Source organism: Eriocheir sinensis, chromosome 11 (genome assembly GCF_024679095.1).
Source record: "Eriocheir sinensis breed Jianghai 21 chromosome 11, ASM2467909v1, whole genome shotgun sequence".
Lineage (NCBI taxonomy): Eukaryota > Metazoa > Arthropoda > Malacostraca > Decapoda > Varunidae > Eriocheir > Eriocheir sinensis.
Window position 1 is genome coordinate 2454370 of NC_066519.1, and position 26646 is coordinate 2481015.

General features: G+C 45.3%; 1 protein-coding gene and 1 long non-coding RNA gene across 3 annotated transcripts in view; both read left to right on the forward strand.

Moving 5' to 3' along the window:
• Window positions 1-18454, forward strand: part of LOC126996767 (serine-rich adhesin for platelets-like) — a 53482-nt gene extending 35028 nt beyond the window's left edge. Inside the window, exons 14-19 of one of the 2 annotated variants that reach the window (XM_050857601.1) lie at window positions 5-124; window positions 1835-1980; window positions 2270-2351; window positions 12112-12281; window positions 14687-14760; window positions 18166-18454. In XM_050857601.1, the coding sequence (XP_050713558.1) occupies window positions 5-124; window positions 1835-1980; window positions 2270-2351; window positions 12112-12281; window positions 14687-14760; window positions 18166-18256 (683 nt within the window). In that variant the 3' untranslated portion in view covers window positions 18257-18454. Of the gene's footprint in view, window positions 1-4; window positions 125-1834; window positions 1981-2269; window positions 2352-7955; window positions 8072-12111; window positions 12282-14686; window positions 14761-18165 lie in introns of those variants that run through there. The other variant, XM_050857602.1, reaches the window with a different exon arrangement.
• LOC126996772 (uncharacterized) overlaps window positions 1-22596 on the forward strand; it is a 62048-nt gene extending 39452 nt beyond the window's left edge. The window contains exon 3 of the long non-coding RNA XR_007751533.1: window positions 20975-22596. This is a non-coding gene — a long non-coding RNA (uncharacterized LOC126996772). The remainder of the gene's footprint in view (window positions 1-20974) is intronic.
• The last annotated feature ends 4050 nt before the right edge of the window (window positions 22597-26646 follow it).

Sequence of the window (26646 nt, forward strand, 5' to 3'; positions counted from 1 at the left end):
CCAGTGGTGCCCTTCGCTGCCCAGGACGACTCCCGCACCTTTGACGCCATCCCAGACTACCTGAGCTACGCCGGCATTGGCCACATGATCAGCCACTTGGCCATGCACGGATACGACACTTCAGGTGAGAATCAGGGCCATATTAACGGCCTGCCTCCCCCTCCCGCGGCCCCACTGCACACGACTCTCTACTGTAGCCCATTCCTGTACTGTCCAAATCCCTCATGCAAAAGTTAGCCAGCATCTTCATTCTTTCATCCCTTCCCTAGCTGCTGCACACGACTCTCTACTCTAGCCCATCCCTGTACTGTCCAAATCCCTTATGCAAGAGTTAGCCAGCATCTTCATTCTTTCATCCCTGCACTGTCCAAATCCCTTCTGCAAGAGTTAGCCAGCATCTTCATTCTTTCATCCCTGCACTGTCCAAATCCCTTCTGCAAGAGTTAGCCAGCATCTTCATTCTTTCATCCTTGCACTGTCCAAATCCCTTCTGCAAGAGTTAGCCAGCATCTTCATTCTTTCATCCCTGCACTGTCCAAATCCCTTCTGCAAGAGTTAGCCAGCATCTTCATTCTTTCATCCCTGCACTGTCCAAATCCCTTCTGCAAGAGTTAGCCAGCATCTTCATTCTTTCGTCCTTGCACTGTCCAAATCCCTTCTGCAAGAGTTAGCCAGCATCTTCATTCTTTCGTCCTTGCACTGTCCAAATCCCTTCTGCAAGAGTTAGCCAGCATCTTCATTCTTTCATCCTTGCACTGTCCAAATCCCTTCTGCAAGAGTTAGCCAGCATCTTCATTCTTTCATCCTTGCACTGTCCAAATCCCTTCTGCAAGAGTTAGCCAGCATCTTCATTCTTTCATCCTTGCACTGTCCAAATCCCTTCTGCAAGAGTTAGCCAGCATCTTCATTCTTTCATCCTTGCACTGTCCAAATCCTTCTGCAAGAGTTAGCCAGCATCTTCATTCTTTCATCCTTGCACTGTCCAAATCCCTTCTGCAAGAGTTAGCCAGCATCTTCATTCTTTCATCCTTGCACTGTCCAAATCCCTTCTGCAAGAGTTAGCCAGCATCTTCATTCTTTTAGCCCCTGCCTACGACGACGTCTTCGAGAGGAGAGTATCAAGACACCTCTCCACCTGATATTGTCCTATCTTTTGGCCACTCTTCGATGCACTCTTCTATAGGGCCAGGGATTGACGGGCCTTTTTTGCCATTGAGCTGCTTCCTTCACTGTTAAAAAAATCAAACTTTTTCCCTTGTCCTCCTTCTTTCCTCACTCCTCTGACTTCTCTAGCTCTCTTCTCTTTCTTCCTTCACTCGACGCTCCTATGCTCTTCGTTCCTTCCTTCCCTCCTTTTCCCCTCTCCTCCTTCCCTCTGTTCTCCCTTCCTCCTCCACTTTTTCCCTCCCTCAGAAACAACTGCTTGAGTCTTTTCTTCTCTTCTTTCTCTATTTCTCCATTGGTCTGTCAGAGTCTTTCCCTTCAGTGGTCTGTTGTTCTATTGTTCAATGGTCTATTCTTTTATCTTCGTCTCTTCCTCCGCTGGTCTGTCGGTCTCCATTCCTACAGTGTGTGCAGTTCAGAGGTCAATGTTATCAGACACTTCCGCCTCTCACGTCAACTCTTTCCAAAGGCCAAAAAGGAGATCAACCAGATTCCAGTGAGCTTTTCTTATTTCATGGTACAGAGGAAGGGTCAGGCCACCACCAGGGTCATACAAATACCCGAGGAAATGATCCAAACTCTTATGGAAGCCTTGTTAAGTTTGTAAGCTTGGGCGCCGCGCCGAAATGTTTAAAAATATGGACCAATGCACCTCCATGCTTCCATCCAGGGCTGCACTACCAGGCTAACGGGACCAAGGATGTGCTGGACGACCAACCCTACTTCACGGGCCAGCAGAATGGCCTTCGGGAGCAGTACATGGCGAACACCAGCTTCGACATTGCGGGTTCGGGTGGCGTCAAGGCAATCGTTAAGGTGAGTCTGTCTGTCTTGTTGATCTGAAGAGGAAGGGAGGGAGGGAGGAAGGAAGGAGAGAGGGAGGGTGCTGGAAAGGTTATGGTACAATTGCTTTCCTCTTCTCTTTCTTCTCCTCTTCTCTTCCTCCTCTCTTCTTCTCTTTTCTCTATGTTTGTCAATCTTGCTGCCCTGAGGAGGAAGGGAGAGGGGAAGGCGGGAGGCTGCTGGCTGCCTTAATGGACTAGAATGTTCCTCTCCCTTCACCGTACACTTGCTTCCCCTCAAGATCGTTTCCTCCCCTCCACAGATGGGCGCCCTGGCCCTGAACGAGCTGCTGGCGGACTCGGGGGCAGCCAGATTAGCATGGGAGGCCTACACCATGAGGAACGGTCAGTAGTAGTAGCAGTAGTAGTAGTAGTAGTAGTAGTAATAGTAGCAGCTGCAGTAATAGTAATAGAGGGTTTAGAGTACATGGTCGGTACAGCCGGACATACTAACAGTGTAACCTCCGGGTTGGCTCCACCGCCAGATGTCAGTTTAATCGCAAGACATTTAGCCACTTCGTACACGCCCGCCACCCGACCACTCCACCAAAAGCTGTGTCATGACTTGACCTGAGTGGATGGCTGACAATGAGAGAGAGAGAGAGAGAGAGAGAGAGAGAGAGAGAGAGAGAGAGAGAGAGAGAGAGAGAGAGAGAGAGAGAGAGAGAGATTTACATAGATTTACATAGAAAATCAGACCACACAGACCCCATGGTCCAGACTAGGTGGTCTGTCCTTAAACCTAAGTGATTTTACATTAATCAGATGGCTCCAAAACGTTGCTTTTCTACTCTAGTTAATATTAAGTTCAAGGAAGTGACGGTCGAGCTTATTTTTAAAGGAGTCAATCGTGTTACACTGGACCACTGACGGTGGAAGCTTATTCCATTCTCGCACTACAACGTTGGTGAAGAAAAATTTGGTGCAGTCTGAATTTACTTGTCTACATTTGAGTTTTACGCCATTGTTCCTCGTGCGCAAAGTGTCATCGATCATAAACAATTTTGTTTTGTCTACATTCGTAAAACCATTAAGTATTTTAAAACATTCGATCAGTTTTCCTCGGAAGCGACGTTTCTCAAGAGAGAACATATTAAGGGTAGAAAGCCTTTCTTCGTAGGATTTGTTGCGCAAGGAAGGGATCATTTTCGTTGCCCGACGTTGAACACCTTCTAATTTAGCAATATCCTTTGCATGGTGGGGAGACCAAAACTGTACCGCATATTCCAAGTGGGGTCTGACTAAACTATAGTAGAGCGGGAGTATTACATCTTTATTCTTGAATAAAAAGTTTATTTTAATGAAGCCCAACATTCTGTTCGCTTTATTTGCTGCATCGATGCATTGCTGTGAGAATTTGAGGTTTGTCGCGATTTTGATCCCCAAGTCCTTGACGCATTGAACGCTTTTGAGTTTAACGCCGTGCATTTTGTAATCGAATTTCTTATACCTCGTTCCAACTTGAAGGACCTGGCACTTGCTTACGTTAAAGGGCATCTCCCATCTATCCGACCAAGCTGAAATTTTGTGCAAATCCTCGTGGAGGCTTTGCCTGTCTTCGTCAGTGAGAACCGAGTTACCAATCTTTGTGTCGTCTGCAAATTTACTAATGCGGTTATTGAGTCCAACATCCACGTCGTGATGTAAATAATGAAGAGCACTGGGCCAAGAACCGAGCCCTGAGGGACGCCACTAGTGACAGGCGCCCACTCTGAGTTAAATCCGTCAATCACCACTCTTTGTTGTCTGTTGCTCAAACAATTCGCGATCCATTGGTGTACTTGACCGTCAATACCTATTTGCTTTAATTTGTAAAGTAATTTATGATGTGGGACTTTATCAAACGCTTTCTGGAAATCAAGATAGACTACGTCCAGTGATTTGGTTACGTCATAAACAGTGGAGAGGTCGTTATAAAAGGTTAATAGGTTTGATAGGCAGGATCTTTTGTTTCGGAAGCCATGTTGTGAGTCCCCAATTAATGAGTGGCTTTCAAGGTAACTCACAATTTTGTCTCTAGTTATGCCTTCAAGTAGCTTACCTACAACCGAAGTTAGACTAATGGGCCTGTAATTACCTGGTACTTTTTTGTCTCCTTTCTTAAAAATAGGTGTCACGTTAGCATTTTTCCAATCTGAAGGGACGATGCCTTGTCGCAAGGACATATTGAATACGGTTGTGAGGGAGGAGAGTATTTCGCTCTTTGTTTCTTTCAGCAGAGTTGGATATACTTTGTCAGGTGCAGGACTTTTATTTGTTTTAAGTGATTTGAGGGCTTTAAGGACTTCATCGGGTTTTATTTCAAAGAGAGAGAGAGAGAGAGAGAGAGAGAGAGAGAGAGAGAGAGAGAGAGAGAGAGAGAGAGAGAGAGAGAGAGAGAGAGAGAGAGAGAGAGAGAGAGAGAGAGATTTACATGGATTTACATAGAAAATCAGACCACACAGACCCCATGGTCCAGACTAGGTGGTCTGTCCTTAAACCTAAGTGATTTTACATTAATCAAAAGACTCCAAAACGTTGCACTTCTACTCTAGTTGATATTAAGTTGAAGGAAGTGACGGTCGAGTTTATTTTTGAAGGAGTCAATCGTGTTACACTGGACCACTGATGGTGGAAGCTTATTCCATTCTCGCACTACAACGTTGGTGAAGAAAAATTTGGTGCAGTCTGAATTTACTTGTCTACATCTGAGTTTTACGCCATTGTTCCTCGTGCGCAAAGTGTCATCGATCATAAACAATGTTGATCTGTCTACATTCGTGAAACCATTAAGTATTTTAAAACATTCGATCAGTTTTCCTCGGAGGCGACGTTTCTCAAGAGAGAACATGTTAAGGGTAGAAAGCCTTTCTTCGTAGGATTTGTTGCGCAAGGAAGGGATCATTTTCGTTGCCCGACGCTGAACACCTTCTAATTTAGCAATATCCTTTGCATGGTGGGGAGACCAAAACTGTACCGTATATTCCAAGTGGGGTCTGACTAAACTGTTGTAGAGCGGGAGTATTACATCTTTATTCTTAAATAAAAAGTTTCTTTTAATGAAGCCCAACATTCTGTTCGCTTTATTTGCTGCATCGATGCATTGCTGTGAGAATTTGAGGTTTGACGCTATTTTGACCCCCAAGTCCTTGACGCATTGAACGCTTTTGAGTTTAACGCCGCGCATTTCGTAATCAAACTTCTTATTCCTCGTTCCAACTTGAAGAACCTGGCACTTGTCTACGTTAAAGGGCATCTCCCATCTATCCGACCAAGCTGAAATTTTGTGCAAATCCTCTTGGAGGCTTTGCCTGTCTTCGTCAGTGAGAACCGAGTTACCAATCTTTGTGTCGTCTGCAAATTTACTAATGCGGTTATTGAGTCCAACATCCACGTCGTTGATGTAAATAATGAAGAGCACTGGGCCAAGAACCGAGCCCTGAGGGACGCCACTAGTGACCGGCGCCCACTCTGAGTTAAATCCGTCAATCACTACTCTTTGTTGTCTGTTGCTCAACCAATTCGCGATCCATTGGTTTACCTGACCGTCAATACCTATTTGCTTTAATTTGTAAAGTAATTTATGATGCGGGACTTTATCAAACGCTTTCTGGAAATCAAGATAGACTACGTCCAGTGATTTGGTTACGTCATAAACAGTGAAGAGGTCGTTATAAAAGGTTAATAAATTTGATAGGCAGGATCTTTTGTTTCGGAAGCCATGTTGTGAGTCCCCAATTAATGAGTGGCTTTCAAGGTAACTCACAATTTTGTCTCTAATTATGCCCTCAAGTAGCTTACCTACAACCGAAGTTAGACTAATGGGCCTGTAATTACCTGGTACTTTTTTGTCTCCTTTCTTAAAAATCGGTGTCTCGTTAGCCTTTTTCCAATCTGAAGGGACAATGCCTTGTCGCAAGGACATATTGAATACGGTTGTGAGGGAGGAGAGTATTTCGCTCTTTGTTTCTTTCAGCAGAGTTGGATATACTTTATCAGGTCCAGGACTTTTATTTGTTTTAAGTGATTTGAGGGCTTTAAGGACTTCATCGGGTTTTATTTCAAAGTTAGACAATGCATGCTCGGGATTTACATTAGTACTGGTGTTGGTGGTGGTGGAGGGAGGACTGTTATTATTAAACACCGAGGAAAAGTAATTATTTAATAGGTTTGCAACGTGTTGGCTGTCGGTCACTAGTGCACCGTCGCTGTTTGTTAAAGGTCCAATTCCACTTCTGATCGCCTTTCTGTTGTTTATGTAACTGAAGAAGGATTTCGGATTATTTTTACAGTTGGCTGCAATATTTTCTTCATATCTACGCTTTGCCTGATGCACTAATCTTTTTACTCGTCGCCTTGCATCATTGTAAAGTCTAATGTTTTCGGGCGTGCTTTGGTCTTTCTTTAACCTGTAAGACAATTTTCTCTCCTTGACTGAGTGTTTAATTTCGCTATTAAACCAAGGTGGACTTTTATTAGTGTTAATTCGCTTCTCGCACAAGGGGACAAATGTGTCCTGCTGAGTAAGTGATTTTTAAAGTTTAGCCAGGCGTCCTCTGCATTGCCGTCATCTGATAGTTGCATATGTATTAGTTTTCGTCGGATTTCTACGAAGTTGGCTCTTTTGAAATTGGGCACCTTAACTTTATTTTCAGTCACCGATTTTTTTTTTTTTTTTACGTCGCGGCGTTTGAGCTCTAACGTCAACGCGCACTAGTTTATGATCGCAGGAACCGAGGTGTTCTCCTACCGTGACATTACTGACTAGGTTATCTTGGGTCGCTATAACAAGGTCAAGTATGTTATTTTGTCGAGTTGGTTCAGAAACCATTTGGCTTAGATAATTTTCCTCTAGAAATTCGATCATTCTATGGGACTCACCTTCTGTACCCGACAGTGTCACCCAGTCGATATGGGGGAGGTTAAAGTCTCCTAGTATCAGTGAGTCGCTGTTATTAAGTGACTGCCTTAAGACGCTGTACATTTCAAGATCGCCATCAAGTGATTGCCCCGGAGGCCTGTAAGTGACAGATATATTTAAATTGACTTTTGCAATGTTTACTCGCACGCACAAATGTTCAACGTTACTGTTTCTTGGTGTTTTGTCAGTAGGTTGCAAGTAGCTTTTGACAAAAAGGGCGACACCACCCCCTCTACGGTTTACACGATCATTGTTGAAGAATCTGTAGCCATCTATGTTGTATTCGGAACTTAAATCAATATTAGTGGTGTCGATAAATGTTTCGGTTATAGCAATTACGTCAAAGTTTTCTGTCAGAGCAAACGAGAGAGAGAGAGAGAGAGAGAGAGAGAGAGAGAGAGAGAGAGAGAGAGAGAGAGAGAGAGAGAGAGAGAGAGAGAGAGAGAGAGAGAGAGAGAGAGAGAGAGAGAGAGAGAGAGAGAGAGAGAGAGAGAGAGAGAGAGAGAGAGAGAGCATTGTCAGCCATCCACTCAGGTCAGGCCATGACCAGGTCGGCACCGCTATTGGTGGAGTGGTCGGGTGGTGGGTGTGTACGAAGTTGGCTAAATTGTTTAAGATTAAACTGACATCTGGCGGTGGAGCCAACCCGGAGGTTGCACTATTAGTATGTCCGGCTGTAGAAAATTAGGTGACAGACAGACAGAGGGAGGTCCATAAGCTTTTTTGTTTAAAGTAAGGGAAGCAGCTCAAGGGCTAAAATAAGTAACAAAAAGCCGGCTAATCTCTGCCCTTATAATAGCAAGTAGAGCGGCAAAGAGAAATCAAAAGAGAGGTCAGAAGAGGCCAAATGAGAGGTCAAAAGGTCAGAAAAGTCAGGAGGGGTCAGTTTTGAATGGAGAGGCATCTTGATGCTCCCCTCAGTAACTACTAACAAGCTACTAACAGGCTACTAAGAAGCAACTAACAGTCTACTACTAACACATTACTAACAGGCTACCAACAGCCTACTGAGACTACTACTAACCCTTCTCTTCCTCCTCCCATGACAGAGACAGACATAACGATGGCGACACCCAGCACGGCGACTCATAAGTAGATGGTGGTGGTGGTGACTGTTGTTGTTGTGATTGGTGGTGGTGGTGACTGTTGTTGTTGTGATTGGTGGTGGTGGTGACTGTTGTTGTTGTGATTGGTGGTGGTGGTGACTGTTGTTGTTGTGATTGGTGGTGGTGGTGACTGTTGTTGTGATTGGTGGTGGTGGTGACTGTTGTTGTTGTGATTGGTGGTGGTGGTGAGTGTTGTTGTTGTGATTGGTGGTGGTGGTGTGTGTTGTTGTTGTGATTGGTGGTGGTGGTGACTGTTGTTGTTGTGATTGGTGGTGGTGGTGACTGTTGTTGTTTTGATTGGTGGTGGTGGTGAGTGTTGTTGTTGTGATTGGTGGTGGTGGTGACTGTTGTTGTTGTAATTGGTGGTGGTGGTGACTGGTGTTGTTGTGATTGGTGGTGGTGGTGACTGTTGGTGGTGGTGACTTGTTGTTGTTGTTTGTTGTGATTGGTGGTGGTGGTGAGTGTTGTTGTTGTGATTGGTGGTGGTGGTGAGTGTTGTTGTGATTGGTGGTGGTGGTGAGTGTTGTTGTGATTGGTGGTGGTGGTGAGTGTTGTTGTTGTGATTGGTGGTGGTGGTGACTGTTGTTGTTGTGATTGGTGGTGGTGGTGAGTGTTGTTGTTGTGATTGGTGGTGGTGGTGACTGTTGTTGTTGTGATTGGTGGTGGTGGTGACTGTTGTTGTTGTGATTGGTGGTGGTGGTGGTGACTGTTGTTGTTGTGATTGGTAGTGGTGGTGACTGTTGTTGTTGTGATTGGTGGTGGAGGTGACTGTTGTTGTTGTGATTGGTGGTGGTGACTGTTGTTGTTGTGATTGGTGGTGGTGATGAGTGTTGTTGTTGTGATTGGTGGTGGTGGTGAGTGTTGTTGTTGTGATTGGTGGTGGTGGTGAGTGTTGTTGTTGTGATTGGTGGTGGTGGTGAGTGTTGTTGTTGTGATTGGTGGTGGTGGTGAGTGTTGTTGTTGTGATTGGTGGTGGTGGTGGTGAGTGTTGTTGTTGTGATTGGTGGTGGTGGTGAGTGTTGTTGTTGTGATTGGTGGTGGTGAGTGTTGTTGTTGTGATTGGTGGTGGTGGTGAGTGTTGTTGTTGTGATTGGTGGTGGTGAGTGTTGTTGTTGTGATTGGTGGTGGTGGTGAGTGTTGTTGTGACTGGTGGTGGTGGTGAGTGTTGTTGTTGTGATTGGTGGTGGTGGTGAGTGTTGTTGTGATTGGTGGTGGTGGTGAGTGTTGTTGTTGTGATTGGTGGCGGTGGTGACTGTTGTTGTTGTGATTGGTGGTGGTGGTGAGTGTTGTTGTGATTGGTGGTGGTGAGTGTTGTTGTTGTGATTGGTGGTGGTGGTGAGTGTTGTTGTGATTGGTGGTGGTGGTGAGTGTTGTTGTTGTGATTGGTGGTGGTGGTGAGTGTTGTTGTTGTGATTGGTGGTGGTGGTGAGTGTTGTTGTTGTGATTGGTGGTGGTCGTGACTGTTGTTGTTGTGATTGGTGGTGGTGGTGACTGTTGTTGTTGTGATTGGTGGTGGTGGTGACTGTTGTTGTTGTGATTGGTGGTGGTGGTGGTGGTGAGTGTTGTTGTTGTGATTGGTGGTGGTGGTGACTGTTGTTGTTGTGATTGGTGGTGGTGGTGACTGTTGTTGTGATTGGTGGTGGTGGTGAGTGTTGTTGTTGTGATTGGTGGTGGTGGTGGTGTGTGTTGTTGTTGTGTTTGGTGGTGGTGGTGTGTGTTGTTGTTGTGATTGGTGGTGGTGGTGAGTGTTGTTGTTGTGATTGGTGGTGGTGGTGAGTGTTGTTGTTGTGATTGGTGGTGGTGGTGAGTGTTGTTGTTGTGATTGGTGGTGGTGGTGAGTGTTGTTGTTGTGATTGGTGGTGGTGGTGAGTGTTGTTGTTGTGATTGGTGGTGGTCGTGACTGTTGTTGTTCTGATTGGTGGTGGTGGTGGTGAGTGTTGTTGTTGTGATTGGTGGTGGTGGTGACTGTTGTTGTTGTGATTGGTGGTGGTGGTGAGTGTTGTTGTGATTGGTGGTGGTGGTGGTGAGTGTTGTTGTTGTGATTGGTGGTGGTGGTGGTGAGTATTGTTGTTGTGATTGGTGGTGGTGGTGGTGAGTGTTGTTGTTGTGATTGGTGGTGGTGGTGGTGAGTGTTGTTGTTGTGATTGGTGGTGGTGGTGACTGTTGTTGTTGTGATTGGTGGTGGTGGTGACTGTTGTTGTTGTGATTGGTGGTGGAGGTGACTGTTGTTGTTGTGATTGGTGGTGGTGGTGACTGTTGTTGTTGTGATTGGTGGTGGTGGTGAGTGTTGTTGTTGTGATTGGTGGTGGTGGTGAGTGTTGTTGTTGTGATTGGTGGTGGTGGTGAGTGTTGTTGTTGTGATTGGTGGTGGTGGTGGTGACTGTTGTTGTTGTGATTGGTGGTGGTGATGAGTGTTGTTGTTGTGATTGGTGGTGGTGGTGACTGTTGTTGTGATTGGTGGTGGTGGTGAGTGTTGTTGTTGTGATTGGTGGTGGTGGTGAGTGTTGTTGTTGTGATTGGTGGTGGTGGTGGTGGTGGTGACTGTTGTTGTTGTGATTGGTGGTGGTGGTGAGTGTTGTTGTTGTGATTGGTGGTGGTGGTGGTGAGTGTTGTTGTGATTGGTGGTGGTGGTGGTGAGTGTTGTTGTTGTGATTGGTGGTGGTGGTGAGTGTTGTTGTTGTGATTGGTGGTGGTGAGTGTTGTGATTGGTGGTGGTGGTGAGTGTTGTTGTTGTGATTGGTGGTGGTGGTGAGTGTTGTTGTGATTGGTGGTGGTGAGTGTTGTTGTTGTGATTGGTGGTGGTGGTGAGTGTTGTTGTGATTGGTGGTGGTGGTGAGTGTTGTTGTTGTGATTGGTGGTGGTGGTGAGTGTTGTTGTGATTGGTGGTGGTGAGTGTTGTTGTGATTGGTGGTGGTGGTGAGTGTTGTTGTTGTGATTGGTGGTGGTGGTGACTGTTGTTGTTGTGATTGGTGGTGGTGGTGGTGAGTGTTGTTGTTGTGATTGGTGGTGGTGGTGAGTGTTGTTGTTGTGATTGGTGTGGTGGTGAGTGTTGTTGTTGTGATTGGTGGTGGTGGTGACTGTTGTTGTTGTGATTAGTGGTGGAGGTGACTGTTGTTGGTGGTGACTTGTTGTTGTTGTTGTTGTTGGTGGTGGTGGTGGTGGTGGAAATGACACAGAAGGAGCAATTTAACAGTGAAATAGTATAGTGACCTTTTCAAACTAAGATGATGATGATGAGGAGGAGGAGGATAGGACGGACACACGGCTGGTATACCTAGATAAAGAGTCTTGTAACTTGTAAGATCATCAACTGTGAGAGCTTTGGAGGCCCCCTGGATGACACAGTTCAGTCTGTCCATGCGTGAGGCAAGGGCAATGAGGTTTCGGAAACACACAGCTTGGTAGCGTAGTTCATAACAACGGTGATTCTGGCCTGGAAGTCTTACGGCGGACTGGCCTGGCCCACGGTGTTATGGACTCACTCAGCACGAGTATATGGCGTTGTCGATACCTGTGAAGAAGGACAAGGATCCGGATCTTCAAGTCCCTTGTGCTCCCTGCCTTACTCTTTGGTTGTGAGACAGGGACACTAAATAGGGACTTGGAGAGGCGGATTGATGCCTTTGGTAATAAATGTCTACGCAGAATCATGGGATGTCGCTGGAATGACTGTGTCAAATCGGCGACCACTCCACGAGACTGATTCGACATATATTACCTGCATAGTCCGTCAACGCCAACTCCGGCTATACGGGCACGTGGCACGCTGCCCAGAAGCTGATCCTGCTCATCGGGTTGTCTCTGTAAGAGACAATCCTGAGTGGAGGAGGCCAAGGGGACGCCCACGGAGTTCGTGGCTTGATCAAGTCGATAGATCCTGCCGGAAGGTACTCGGGATGGGAAGGGGGCCTGCATGGAGACCCACCTGGAGGGACCCCCGGGCTTGGCGTCGTAGGGTGGGCGAGACAACGCGCCCCCCGGCAAGGGCCCACAGTGACTGACTGACTGAGTGTGAGAGCTTGAGGAACCAAACCCTTACATATAGTGAAGATTGCCTGTGTCATGTTCCCTCCGTCCTAACCTTCACCCCTGACCGCAGACTTGTCCCAGTCGGCTCGCCGCCGCCGCCGCAGCCTTCAGGACTTGCCCCGCCGCACCAGACGTGTGGCGCCCGGCCCTCAGAGTCTGCCCTCCATTGAGTCTGAGGAGAAGGCGCTGCCCTGGCTCGGCCTCTCCCCCATACAGCTCTACTTCCTCCACTGGTCGCAGGTACAGCTCACACCACGCTCTTGGCAGGCCCCTCTTTCTTGTTGTTGTTGTTGTTGTTGTTTAGCGTCCTTATCTTCCCTCATGGTGGTGGCCGGGCTGTGAGTCTCTCCCACTCTTGGCCGTGGTAGACTCTCTCCTCCCTGGTGCTCCTCCTCCTCATGTCTTCCATACACACACACACACACACACACACACACACACACACACACACACACACACACACACACACTGTCTCCATGCCCTCTTTGGCCTCCCAGCTGGTCTCCTCCCTTTCACAGCTCTTCTCCTCCCTGGTGCTCTTCCTCCTCATGCCTTTTTCCACACACTGTCTCCAAGTCTTCTTTGGTCTCCCAGCTGGTCTCCTCCCCCCCCCCCCCTCCGCATCCCTCCAGCAGGCTTTTCTGCTGTTTGTTTTCCCCTTCCTCTGCTGTGGCACTCTTCAGAGACTGTGCTGCAGGTTGTCGTTGAAAAGTCTGCGTAAATGTTTAATAGTTTTTCAAGGCGAAGTTTTGAGGTCAACTTTTAAGGGATATTGCTCCTTCAAGGGTTACCTCTCCCCCTTCTTCCTATGCTTCTTCTGCTGCTGCTGCTAACACCACTACTACTTCTACTATTACTCCTGCTACTGATAACAATGGTAATGTTTCTCTTTCCACTACTACTACTACTACTACTACTACTATTACTGACAATAATGGTAATGATTCTACTACATACTACTACTACTACTACTACTATTACTACTACTGCTACTGTTACTTCACATATACTACTGCTACAGCTATTGGCATGTTTCTGGGAGTGAATTCATTCCCCAACAGCCTCAGAGGTCAACTTTTACTGTTTTTTTACAATTGTTTTTTTTTTTTTATTGTTTACGCTCCGCCTGCAGCGCCAGAAGGCTTTCTTGGCGGGCCTGGTGGTCGGCCCGCCGGTCATGTGGCACAGGCAAGAGCCACGCAAATTTATCAGCAAGTTTTCTAAGTAAGGTGCTAAAGAGTGACTGTTGAGGCCTGGGCAACGAGTGAAGGGAGGCGTGGAAAGCGGGGTGACGGCTAACAGTGACTGGGAACACCTCACCCCAGGCTGTAAGATGGGGTGACGGCTAACAGTGACTGGGAACACCTCACCCCAGGCTGTAAGATGGGGTGACGGCTAACAGTGATGGGAACACCTCACCCCAGGCTGTAAGATGGGGTGACGGCTAACAATGGCTGGGAACACCTCACCCCAGGCTGTAAGATGGGGTGACAGCTAACAATGGCTGGGAACACCTCACCCCAGGCTGTAAGATGGGGTGACAGCTAACAATGATGGGAACACATCACCCCAGGCTGTAAGATGGGGTGACAGCTAACAATGGCTGGGAACACCTCACCCCAGGCTGTAAGATGGGGTGACAGCTAACAATGGCTGGGAACACCTCAACCCAGCCTGTAAGATGGGGTGACAGCTAACAATGGCTGGGAACACCTCACCCCAGACTGTAAGATGGGGTGACAGCTAACAATGGCTGGGAACACCTCACCCCAGGCTGTAAGATGGGGTGACAGCTAACAATGGCTGGGAACACCTCACCCCAGGCTGTAAGATGGGGTGACAGCTAACAATGATGGGAACACATCACCCCAGGCTGTAAGATGGGGTGATGCCAAACAATGATGGGAACACATCACCCCAGGCTGTAAGGGGAAGGGAAGCAGTACTTACCTTGGTGTGGTGGTGGTGGTAGTGGTGCCCTGGTGGTGGTGGTGGTGGTGGTCCCCTGGTGGTGGTGCCCTGGTGGTGGTGGTGGTGGTGGTCCCCTGGTGGTGGTGGTGGTGGTGGTGGTGGTCTCCTTGTGGTGGTGGTGGTGGTGGTGGTCCCCTGGTGGTGGTGCCCTGGTGGTGGTGCCCTGGTTGTGGTGCCCTGGTGGTGGTGCGTTAGTAGTGGTGCCCTGGTGTTGTTGCCTTGGTGGTGGTTGTGGTGGTGGTGCCCTAGTGGTAGTGCCCTGGTGGTGGTGGTGGTGCCCTGGTGGTGGTGCCCTGGTGGTGGTGCGTTGGTAGTGGTGCCCTGGTGGTGGTGCCTTGGTGGTGGTTGTGGTGGTGGTGCCCTAGTGTTGGTGCCCTGGTGGTGGTGGTGGTGGTGCCCTGGTGTTGGTGCCCTGGTGGTGGTGGTGGTGGTACGCGTAGTGGTGGCCTGGTGGTGGTGGTGGTGGTGCCCTGGTGGTGGTGTTAGTGGTGGTGCCTTGGTGCCTTGGTAATGGTGCCCTGGTGGTGGTGCCCTGGTGGTGGCGGTGGTGTAGTGGTGATGCCTTGGTGGTGGTGGTGCCCTGCCTTGGTAGTGGTGGTATTGGTGGTGGTGGTGGTGGTGGTGCCATGGTGGTGGTGCCTTGGTGATGTGTCTGAGCCAACACTGTGTTTCAGCGCTACTGTTCTGCCAGCGGGGGGATGGGCCTGCTGGAGCTGATGGAGAGTGAACAGCCGCCGGCCAGGATGAGGTGAGTGGCGCCTGTGTTGTGTTGTGCGTGTCCTGTGCTGAGGGGGAGGGGGGGGGGGGGGAGTTGGTTAGCACTCCCTTGTATCCTTTTCAGTCACTCACACACTTTCCTGTATCCCTTTTAGTTAGTCACACCCAGTTCTTTGTTTCCCTTTCAGTCACTCACACACTTTCCTGTATCCCTTTTAGTTAGTCACACTCAGTTCTTTGTTTCCCTTTCAGTCACTCACACACTTTCTTGTACTTTCAGTTTTGGTATCACTTTTGTATCTGTTTTAGTCGCTCGGAAAACTTCATGTAACTTTCCTGTTCTTCTCGGGAAACTTCATGTAAATTTCCTGTTCTTCTCGGGAAACTTCATGTAACTTTCCTGTTCTTCTCTAGAAACTTCATGTAACTTTCCTGTTCTTCTCTAGAAACTTCATGTAACTTTCCTGTTCTTCTCGGGAAACTTCATGTAACTTTCCTGTTCTTCTCGGGAAACTTCATGTGACTTTCCTGTTCTTCTCGGGAAACTTCATGTGACTTTCCTGTTCTTCTCGCTTCCATGACTTTCCTGTTCTTCTCGGGAAACTTCATGTGACTTTCCTGTTCTTCTCGGGAAACTTCATGTGACTTTCCTGTTCTTCTCGGGAAACTTCATGTAACTTTCCTGTTCTTCTCGGGAAACTTCATGTAACTTTCCTTTTCTTCTTGGGAAACTTCGTGTAACTTTCCTTTTCTTCTCGGGAAACTTCAAGTAACTTTCCTTTTCTTCTCGGGAAACTTCATGTAACTTTCCTTTTCTTCTCGGGAAACTTCAAGTAACTTTCCTTTTCTTCTCGGGAAACTTCGTGTAACTTTCCTTTTCTTCTCGGGAAACTTCATGTGACTTTCCTGTTCTTCTCGGGAAACTTCATGTAACTTTCCTGTTCTTCTCGGGAAACTTCATGTAACTTTCCTTTTCTTCTTGGGAAACTTCGTGTAACTTTCCTTTTCTTCTCGGGAAACTTCAAGTAACTTTCCTTTTCTTCTCGGGAAACTTCATGTAACTTTCCTTTTCTTCTCGGGAAACTTCAAGTAACTTTCCTTTTCTTCTCGGGAAACTTCAAGTAACTTTCCTTTTCTTCTCGGGAAACTTTATGTAACTTTCCTTTTCTTCTCGGGAAACTTCATGTAACTTTCCTTTTCTTCTCGGGAAACTTCATGTAAATTTTCTGTTCTTCTCGGGAAACTTCATGTAACTTTCCTGTTCTTCTCGGGAAACTTCATGTAACTTTCCTTTTCTTCTTGGGAAACTTCGTGTAACTTTCCTGTTCTTCTCGGGAAACTTCCTGTAACTTCAATCAATTGTCTTGGGAAACTTCATGTAACTTAACTCTTTGCCTCGGGAAACTTCATGTAACTTCACTCTTTGTCTTAGGAAACTTCATGTAACTTCACTCTTTGTCTTGGGAAACTTCATGTAACTTCACTCTTTGTCTTGGGAAACTTCATGTAACTTTACTCTTTGTCTTGGGAAACTTCATGTAACTTCGCTCTTTGTCTTTAGAAACTTCATGTAACTTCATTCCATGTTTTGGGAAACTTCATGTAACTTCACTCTTTGCCTTAGGAAACTTAATGTAGCTTCACTCCATGTCTTGGGAAACTTCATGTAACTTCACTCTTTGTCTTGGGAAACTTCATGTAACTTCACTCTTTGTCTTGGGAAACTTCATGTAACTTCACTCTTTGTCTTTAGAAACTTAATGTAACTTCACTCTTTGCTTTAGGAAACTTCATGTAACTTCACTCTTGGCTCCGGAAACTTCATGTAACTTCACTCTTTGTCTTAGGGAGCTTCATGTAACTTCACTCTTTGTTTTGGGAAACTTCATGTAACTTCACTCTTTGTCTTAGGAAACTTCATGTAACTTCACTTTTTGCCTCGGGAAACTTCATGCAACTTCACTCTTTGTCTTGGGAAACTTCATGTAACTTCACTCCTTGTCTTGGGAAACTTCATGTAACTTCACTCCATGTCTTGGGAAACTTCATATAACTTCACTCTTTGTCTTAGGAAACTTCATGTAACTTCACTCTTTGCCCCGGGAAACTTCGTGCAACTTCACTCTTTGTCTTGGGAATCTTCATGTAACTTCACTCTTTGTCTTGGGAAACTTCATGTAACTTCACTCTTTTTCTTGGGAAACATCATGTAACTTCACTCTTTGCCTCGGGAAACTTCATGTAACTTCACTTTTTGTCTTGGGAAACTTCACGTAACTTCACTCTTTGTCTTGGGAAACCACATGTAGCTTCACTCTTTGTCTTGGGAAACTTCATGTAACTTCACTCTTTGTCTTGGGAAACTTCATGTAACTTCACTCTTTGTCTTGGGAAACTACATGTAACTTTACTCCATGTCTTGGGAAACTTCATGTATCTTCACTCTTTGTCTTGGGAAACTTCATGTAACTTCACTCCATGTCTTGGGAAACTTCATGTATCTTCACTCTTTGTCTTGGGAAACTTCATGTAACTTCACTCCATGTCTTGGGAAACTTCATGTATCTTCACTCTTTGTCTTGGGAAAGTTCATGTAACTTCACTCCATGTCTTGGGAAACTTCATGTACCTTCACTCTTTGTCTTGGGAAACTTCATGTAACTTCACTCTTTGTCTTGGGAAACTTCATGTACCTTCACTCTTTGTCTTGGGAAACTTCACGTAGCTTCACCATTAGTCTTATTACTGTCACCAGGGCATTGGCTGTACCTTCACACAGTTCTGAACAAAATACAAAGTTTGGGAACAACGCCATAGCTGCACACGGCCTCGGTGCTCATCTCCGTCACACGGGCCTTGAGCCTGAACCAATCACCCGGACACAGGGCAGATGTGACATTCGGGTTTGGGTGTAAGGACTCCAAACTGTTATTACCAAACACTAAACTGGTCCAGTGTATCATGGAGGCCAGACGTGTGTACCCTGGGAGGCCCTCTCAAACGAGGAACAGAAGGAGACCTGGACACTTTTTTTGTTTAGCGTCCTTACTTTTCCTCATGGCGTTGGCCGGGCTGCGAGTCTCTCGTCCTCCTCATGTCTTCCTCCACACACACACACACACACACACACACACACACAGCGTCTCCAGGTTATCTTCTGTCTCCCAGCTGGTTTCCCTCCTTCCTTCCAGCTCCCGCTACACAGCGCTTCTCCTCCCTGGTGCTCCTCCCCCTCATGTCTCCAGGTTATCTTCTGTCTCCCAGCTGGTCTCCTTCCTTCCTTCCACCTCCCCCTCCACAGCTCTTCTCCTCCCTGGTGCTCCTCCCTCTCATGTCTCCAGGTTATCTTCTGTCTCCCAGCTGGTCTCCTTCCTTCCAGCTCCTCCTCTACAGAGCTCCCCAGTCTGAAGTGCCGTGACTCTCCTTCTCTCCTCAGGGTCAACTTGGTGCTGCAGAACGAGCCACTCTTCAGCCAGGCCTTCAACTGTACCCCCAAGAGTGAGCAGAAGCCCTTCGTCCTCGGCTAAAGGGCTTTCCTGCACCACAGCCACGGCACAGGAGGGTGTGGCCGCAGGTCACCAGAAGAGCCGTGGGAAATTGTAACTGGTGCTGATATGATAGTTTTTTTGTGCTCTGGGTGTGGTCAAGGTCATGAAGAAGTGCCTTGACCTCACACACACACACACACACACACACACACACACACACACACACACACACACACACACACACACACATGAAAAAAAAAAAAAAACTATTGTACCAGCGCCAATTTGAGTTTCGATGTGATAGTTCTTGTTTTTTGTTATTAGTGTGTTTTTTCATGCGTTTTTTTTTGTGTGCCCCGGGTGTGGTCAGGGTCACGAAGAAGCACCTCGAACACACACACACACACACACATTGAATCACAAAATTTTATTGAGTAAGCTAAGTCACTATGGCGTTAGAAGTATTCCCTTAAAACTATTTGAAAGTTATTTAACCAATAGGTCACAAGCTGTATATTGCAACGCCACGTATTCTTCTTTTAGGGCAATCAACAAGGGTGTACCGCAGGGGTCAATATTAGGACCGATACTCTTTCTCATCTATATAAACGACATTGTTAATGTAAGTTCTAAATTCAAATATACGATTTATGCTGACGATACAAATCTTTTATTAAATAATGTAAACATTAACGATCTTCATATAAATTTAGTTACAGAACTAGAAAAAATTAATTATTGGACTAAAATTAATGAATTGAGTCTGAATATTGCAAAAACTAATTACATATTTTTTCAAAATCGTTCATTACAATATAACATTCCTCCTATAACCATAGAGGGAAACACATTAGACAGAGTAAATTTCACAAAATTTTTGGGTGTTTACATAGATGAGAATATGAATTGGAATCAACATATTTCATTTGTCACAAATAAATTAGCAAGGATGTGCGGTATTTTATACAGAGTCCGCAATAATCTCACACCTGAATCCCTCACTAGTATTTATTACACACTTTGTTATCCCCATCTCACCTATTGTGTATCAGTCTGGGCCTGTACTTGGCAGTCCTTCATTAAGAAAATATCAGTAGCTCAAAATAAAATTTGTAGGTGTATATTCTATATGAGTAGGTTTGAGTCAACACGAAATATAATTAATACACAAAATTTTCTTAGTTTTCCAAATATTCATAAATATTTTTTTATTGTTAAGCATTTACAAGTGCCTTACACAGTATTGTGGAGGTCAGCCTTTCAGACTGGTACACACATCATACAACATTCGAGGTAATGATATCAATCTCATATGTCCACAGTTCAGAACTTCTCTCTTTAAGCACAGTATATTATACTCAGGTCCCCAAATGTGGAATTCATTGCCTCTACATATTAGACTCTTCTCAATCATATAAATTTATCCATTTTTAAAAAATCTGTGAAAACTTATTTATATAATTGTCAAAGTAGTAATCAAATGTAGTGTGTGGTATGAACTTAGTTTCACAAGTGTAATGTTCATTATTATTATTATTATTATTATTATTATTATTATTATTATTATTATTATAATTGATATTGTTATTGTTATTCTCAGCAACATATTATTATAATTATTCTTATTATTCTATACGTTAGTTCATAATATATTAGGTACCAATTTTGTGCCAATGTAAACATTAAATAAAATAATATAATTCCATGTCTGTCGGGAAGCTTCGGCTTGACAGGCTGTGCCATTGCCATGTTATATGTTATATTTATATATAACAATATTCTTATATTTTAAAGGCAATAAAAATTTACTTACTTACTTACTTACACACACACACACACACACACACACACACACACACACACACACACACACTCCTACCCAAGGCTCTTCCCTACACCGTCTCTCCGGACACTCTTTGCTGTGACGGTTTTTCTCCCTGCACACCCGTCCTTTAAGCCACTCTGATTTGTTTTGCTTTTGTTTGATCTGTTTTTTAATGTTCCTTCTCTCTCTCTCTCTCTCTCTCTCTCTCTCTCTCTCTCTCTCTCTCTCTCTCTCTCTCTCTCTTGATTTCCAGAAAGCGTTTGATAAAGTCCCACATCATAAATTACATTATAAATTAAAGCAAATAGGTATTGACGGTCGAGTAAACCAATGGATCGCGAATTGGTTGAGCAACAGACAGCAAAGAGTGGTGATTGACGGATTTAACTCAGAGTGGGCGCTGGTCACTAGTGGCGTCCCTCAGGGCTCGGTTCTTGGCCCAGTGCTCTTCATTATTTACATCAAAGACGTGGATGTTGGACTCAATAATCGCATTAGTAAATTTGCAGACGACACAAAGATTGGTAACTCGGTTCTCACTGACGAAGACAGGCAAAGCCTCCAAGAGGATTTGCACAAAATTTCAGCTTGGTCGGATAGATGGGAAATGCCCTTTAACGTAGACAAGTGCCAGGTCCTTCAAGTTGGAACAAGAAATAAGAAGTTCGATTACGGAATGCGCGGCGTTAAACTCACAAGCGTTCAATGCGTTAAGGACCTGGGGGTCAAAATCGTGTCAAACCTCAAATTCTCACATCAATGCATCGATGCAGCAAATAAAGCGAACAGAATGTTGGGCTTCGTTAAAAGAAACTTTTTATTCAAGAATAAAGATGTAATACTTCCGCTCTACAATAATTTAGTCAGACCCCACTTGGAATATGCGGTACAGCTTTGGTCTCCTCACCATGCAAAGGACATTGCTAAATTAGGTGTTCAGCGTCGGGCAACAAAATGATCCCTTCCCTGCGCAACAAATCCTACGAAGAAAGACTTTCCACCGCTAACATGTTCTCACTTGAGAAACGTCGCCTCCGAGGAAAACTGATCGAATGTTTTAAAAAACTTAATGGTTTCACGAATGTAGACAGAACAAAATTGTTTATGATCGATGACACTTTGCGAACGAGGAACAATGGCATAAAACTCAAATGTAGACAAGTAAATTCAGACTGCACCAAATTTTCTTCACCAACGTTGTAGTGCGAGAATGGAATAAGCTCCCACCGCCAGTGGTCCAGTGTAACACGACTGACTCCTTTAAAAATAAGCTCGACCGTCACTTCCTTCAACTTAATATTAACTAGAGTAGAAAAGCAACGTTTTGGAGCCATCTGATTAATGTAGATTCACTTAGGTTTAAGGACAGACCACCTAGTCTGGACCATGGGGTCTGTGTGGTTTGATTTTCCATGTAATTCTATGTAATTCTCTCTCTCTCTCTCTCTCATACTAATATAATGCTAACACAATATGTATTTCTCCTCTCCTATGCTCCTTGTCATAATTTGCCACATCTTAACATCTCATACCTATTATAAGAGTAATAAGGTAATAAGAAAATAATAATAATAAATTGCACATGATAACTCACTCACTGCTTCCCCTTCGCTAAAACCACAATTATTTATCTATGCACACACACACTGTCTCTAAAGACAGATCCTCTCTTTATCCACACCACACTACATTCTCACAACATATACACCTTTTCCCAAAATTAAAATTTCAAAATGGCGCACATACACCAAGCCTCGGAGTCCCCGCCTGGGGGGGGGACCACAAATTCCCCCAGGGAGGACTCCCCTTCTGGCTGCCGACCCGAGAGGTGTCTTGATAACTCCTCGAACCTCTTTCTTCTCAATTTCTGCAACATTCGCGGTCTTCGCTCTAATTTTCATTCTGTGGAACATCATCTCTCCTCCTCTAAACCTCACCTTCTCTTCCTTACCGAAACACAGGTTTCTGAGGCTACTGACAGCAATCTCTACTCTGTTCCCTCCTACTATCTCTATCCTAAATTTCAATCCAAAGTTGGATGTTGCGCCTACGTGCGCAACGACATCACTTGCTCTCGTGCCCACGACCTTGACTCTTCTGAATTTTCCACCATCTGGTTAAGACTTCACTGTCATTCTATTACTAAATACATCTGTGCTGTTTATCTTTCACCTAACTCTACCAACTATGTAAAATTCTTTGACTATTTGAATTCTAAAGTGGAGCACATCTTGACCCACTCTCCTTCGCTGAAATCTCCATCCTAGGAGATTTCAATGTTCACCACCAGCTTTGGGTTTCATCCTCTTTCACTGACCATCCTGGTGAACAAGCCTACAACTTTGCTATCCTCAACGACCTAGAGCAGTTGGTCCAGCACCCTACACGTATTCCTGACCGTCTTGGAGATCGGCCCAACATTCTAGACCTCTTCCTTACCTCAAACCCTTCTGCTTATTCTGTCAAACTGTTCTCTCCGTTGGGCTCCTCCGATCACAATCTTATTTCTGCATCCTGTCCTATCGCTCCTGTACACCCTCTGGACCCACCGAAGAGGCGATGCTTCTGGCATTTTTCTTCAGCTTGGTGGGACGACCTGAGGATGTACTTTTCCGATTTCCCGTGGAATGATTATTGCTTCCAGGATAGAGACCCCTCTGTGTGTGCTCAGCGCATCACAGAGGTGATTGTCTCTGGAATGGAGGCATACATTCCTCGTTCTTTCTACTCCTCACGCTAAAAGACTTGGTTTAATCACGCTTGTTCTCGTGCTGTCAATGATAGAGAGGTAGCTCACAAACGGTACCAGAGCCTTCAAACTAATGCTAATTATGAACTTTACATTTCTGCCCGAAATCGTGCCAAATCTATTCTCCGACTAACCAAAAATTCTTTCATTAATAGAAAATGTCAAAACCTTGCTTTCTCTAACTCTTCCCGTGACTTCTGGCATCTAGCCAAAAACATCTCCTCCAACTTCACTTCTTCATCTTTCCATCCACTCCTCAGTCCTGACGTCAACAAAGCCGTCTCAACTATCTCTAAGGCTGAACTCTTCACTCAAACTTTTCTAAAACTCCACTGTGGACGATTCTGGTCATATTCCTCCAACTCATCCCCACTCTGACTCATTTATGCCTGTTATAAAAATTCTTAAACATGATGTTTTCTATGCCCTCTGGCCTCAATCCTCAGAAGGCTTATGGACCTGATGGAGTGCCTCCTATTGTCCTTAAAAACTGTGCCTCCTAGGTGTCACCCTGCCTGGTCAAACTCTTTCGCCTCTGCCTGTCAACATCTACCTTTCCTTCTTGCTGGAAGTATGCCTTCATACAGCCTGTACCTAAGAAGGGTGACCGCTCCAATCCCTCAAACTACCGTCCTATTGCTTTACTTTCTTGTCTATCTAAAGCTTTTGAATCAATCCTTAACCGGAAGATTCAAAAGCACCTTTCCACTTCTGACCTTCTATCTGATCGCCAGTATGGGTTCCGCAAGTGGCGTTCTACTGGTGATCTCCTAGCCTTCTTAACTGACTCTTGGTCATCCTCTCTTAGCCGTTTCGGTGAAACTTTTGCTATTGCGCTGGACATATCAAAAGCTTTTGATAGGGTCTGGCACAAATCTTTGCTTTCTAAACTACCCTCCTACGGTTTCTATCCTTCTGTACCTTTATCTCCATTTTACTTTCTGACCGTTCTATTTCTGTTGTTTTAGACGGTCAATGTTCTTACCCTAAATCTATTAACAGTTGTGTCCCACAGGGTTCTGTCATATCTCCCACTCTTTTTCTGTTGTTCATTGATGATCTTCTTTCCAAAACGAACTGTCCTATCCATTCCTACGCCGATGATTCCACTCTGCATTATTCAACTTCTTTTAATAGAAGACCCACCCTTCAGGAACTTAACGACTCAAGGCTGGAGGCTGCAGAACGCTTAGCCTCAGACCTTACTATTATTTCCGATTGGGGCAAGAAGAACCTGGTGTCCTTCAACGCCTCAAAACACAGTTTCTCCACCTATCCACTCGACACAATCTTCCAAACAACTATCCCCTATTCTTTGACAACACCCAGCTATCACCTTCCTCAACACTAAACATCCTCGGTCTATCCTTAACTCAAAATCTCAACTGGAAACTTCTTATCTCATCTCTTACTAAATCAGCTTCCTCGAGGCTGGGCGTTCTGTACCGTCTCCGCCAGTTCTTCTCCCCTGCACAGTTGCTGTCCATATACAGGGGCCTTGTCCGCCCTCGTATGGAGTATGCATCTCATGTGTGGGGGGGCTCCACTCACACAGCTCTTCTGGACAGATTGGAGGCAAAGGCTATTCGTCTCATCAGCTATCCTCCTAATAATGATATTCTTATAACTCTTAAATTGCGTCGCAATGTTGCCTCTCTTTCTATCTTCTATCGATATTTCCACGCTGACTGCTCTTCTGAACTTGCTAACTGCATGCCTCCCCCCCTCCCGCGGCCCCGCTGCACTCGACTTTCTACTCATGCTCATCCCTATACTGTCCAAACCCCTTATGCAAGAGTTAACCAGCATCTTCACTCTTTCATCCCTCACGTTGGTAAACTCTGGAACAATCTTCCTTCATCTGTATTTCCTCCTGCCTACGACTTAAACTCTTTCAAGAGGAGGGTATCAGGACACCTCTCCTCCCGAAACTGACCTATCTTTCGGCCACCTCTTTGGATTCTTTTTAGGAGTAGCGAGTAGCGGGCTTTTTTTTATTAATGTTTACTTTTTTGTGCCCTTGAGCTGTCTCCTTTGCTGTAAAAAAAAAAAAAAAAAAAAATACACACACACGTACACAGCCCTCCTTTAGTGTTTACATATACTGGCATTGATTAAGTCTTTGATATGATTTATCATAACATTGTGAATCAGTAGTCTTATTATGTGTGTGTGAAGACCCTCAGCGCCTCAATAATGGTGCTTGAAAAATATATATATGTGTGTGTGTGTGACAAATTGTGTTCTTCCCCTCACTGATTTGAGCGATGGTGAAAGTGCACGAGGAAGGGAGGAAGGGAGAGACGGAGGGAAGGGAGGAAGGAAAAGAAAGGAAGGGAAGTAACGAAGGGGGAAAGGAAGGAAGGGAAGGAAGGAAAAGTAAGGAAGGGAAGTAACGAGGGGGAAAGGAAGGAAGGGAAGGAAGGAAAAGAAAGGAAGGGAAGAAATGAAGGGAAGGAATAAAAGAGGAAAGGAAGGAAGGGAAGGAAGGAAAAGAAAGGAAGGGAAGGAATAAAGGGGAAAAGGAAGGAAGGGAAGGAAGGAAAAGAAAGGAAGGGAAGGAATAAAGGGGGAAAGGAAGGAAGGGAAGGAAGGAAGGGAAGGAATAAAGGGGGAAAGGAAGGAAGGGAAGGAAGGAAGGGAAGGAAGGGAAGGAATAAAGGGGGAAAGGAAGGAAGGGAAGGAAGGAATAAAGGAAGGAAGGAAAGAAGGAAGGAAGGAATAAAGGAAGGGAGGAAGGAAGAAAGGAAGGAAGGAATAAAGGGGAAAAGGAAGGGAAGAATAAAGGGGAAAGGAAGGAAGGGAAGGAATAAAGGGGAAAGGAAGGAAGGGAAGGAATAAAGGGGAAAGGAAGGAAGGGAAGGAATAAAGGGGGAAAGGAAGGAAGGGAAGGAATAAAGGGGAAAGGAAGGAAGGGAAGGAATAAAGGGGAAAGGAAGGAAGGGAAGGAATAAAGGGGAAAGGAAGGAAGGGAAGGAATAAAGGGGGAAAGGAAGGAAGGGAAGGAATAAAGGGGGAAAGGAAGGAAGGAAAAGAAGGAAGGGAAGGAAGGAAGGGAAGGAATAAAGGGGAAAGGAAGGAAGGGAAGGAATAAAGGGGAAAGGAAGGACGGGCAGGAATAAAGGGGGAAAGGAAGGACGGAAGGAATAAAGGGGAAAGGAAGGAAGGAAGGAATAAAGGGGAAAGGAAGGAATGAAGGAAGGAAAGGAAGGAAGGAAGGAAGGAAGGAAGGAAGGAAGGGAAGGAAGGAAGGAATAAAGGGGAAAGGAAGAAAGGAAGGAAGGAAGGAAGGAAGGAAGGAATAAAGGAAGAAATGAAGGAAGGAAGGAAGGAAGGAATAAAGAAGAGAACGAATGCAGGAATGAAAGAAGGAAGGAAGGAAGGAATAATGGAGAGAACGAATGCAGGAAGGAAGGAAGGAAGGAATAAAGAAGACAACAAACGCAGGAAGGAAAGAAGGAAGGAAGGAAGGAAGAAAGAAGACAACAAACGCAGGAAGGAAAGAAGGAAGGAAGGAAGGAAGAAAGGAAATAAGGAAGGAAGGAAGAAAGGAAGGAATAAAGGGGAAAAGGAAGGAATAAGGAAGGAAAGGAAGGAAGGAATAAAGGGGAAGGAAGGAAGGAAGGAATAAAGGGGGAAAGGAAGGAAGGAAGGGAAGGAATAAAGGGGGAAAGGAAGGAAGGGAAGGAATAAAGGGGGAAAGGAAGGAAGGGAAGGAATAAAGGGGGAAAGGAAGGAAGGGAAGGAATAAAGGGGGAAAGGAAGGGAAGGAAGGAAGGGAAGGAATAAAGGGGGAAAGGAAGGAAGGGAAGGAATTAAGGGAAGGAAGGGAAGGAATAAAGGGAAGGAAGGAAG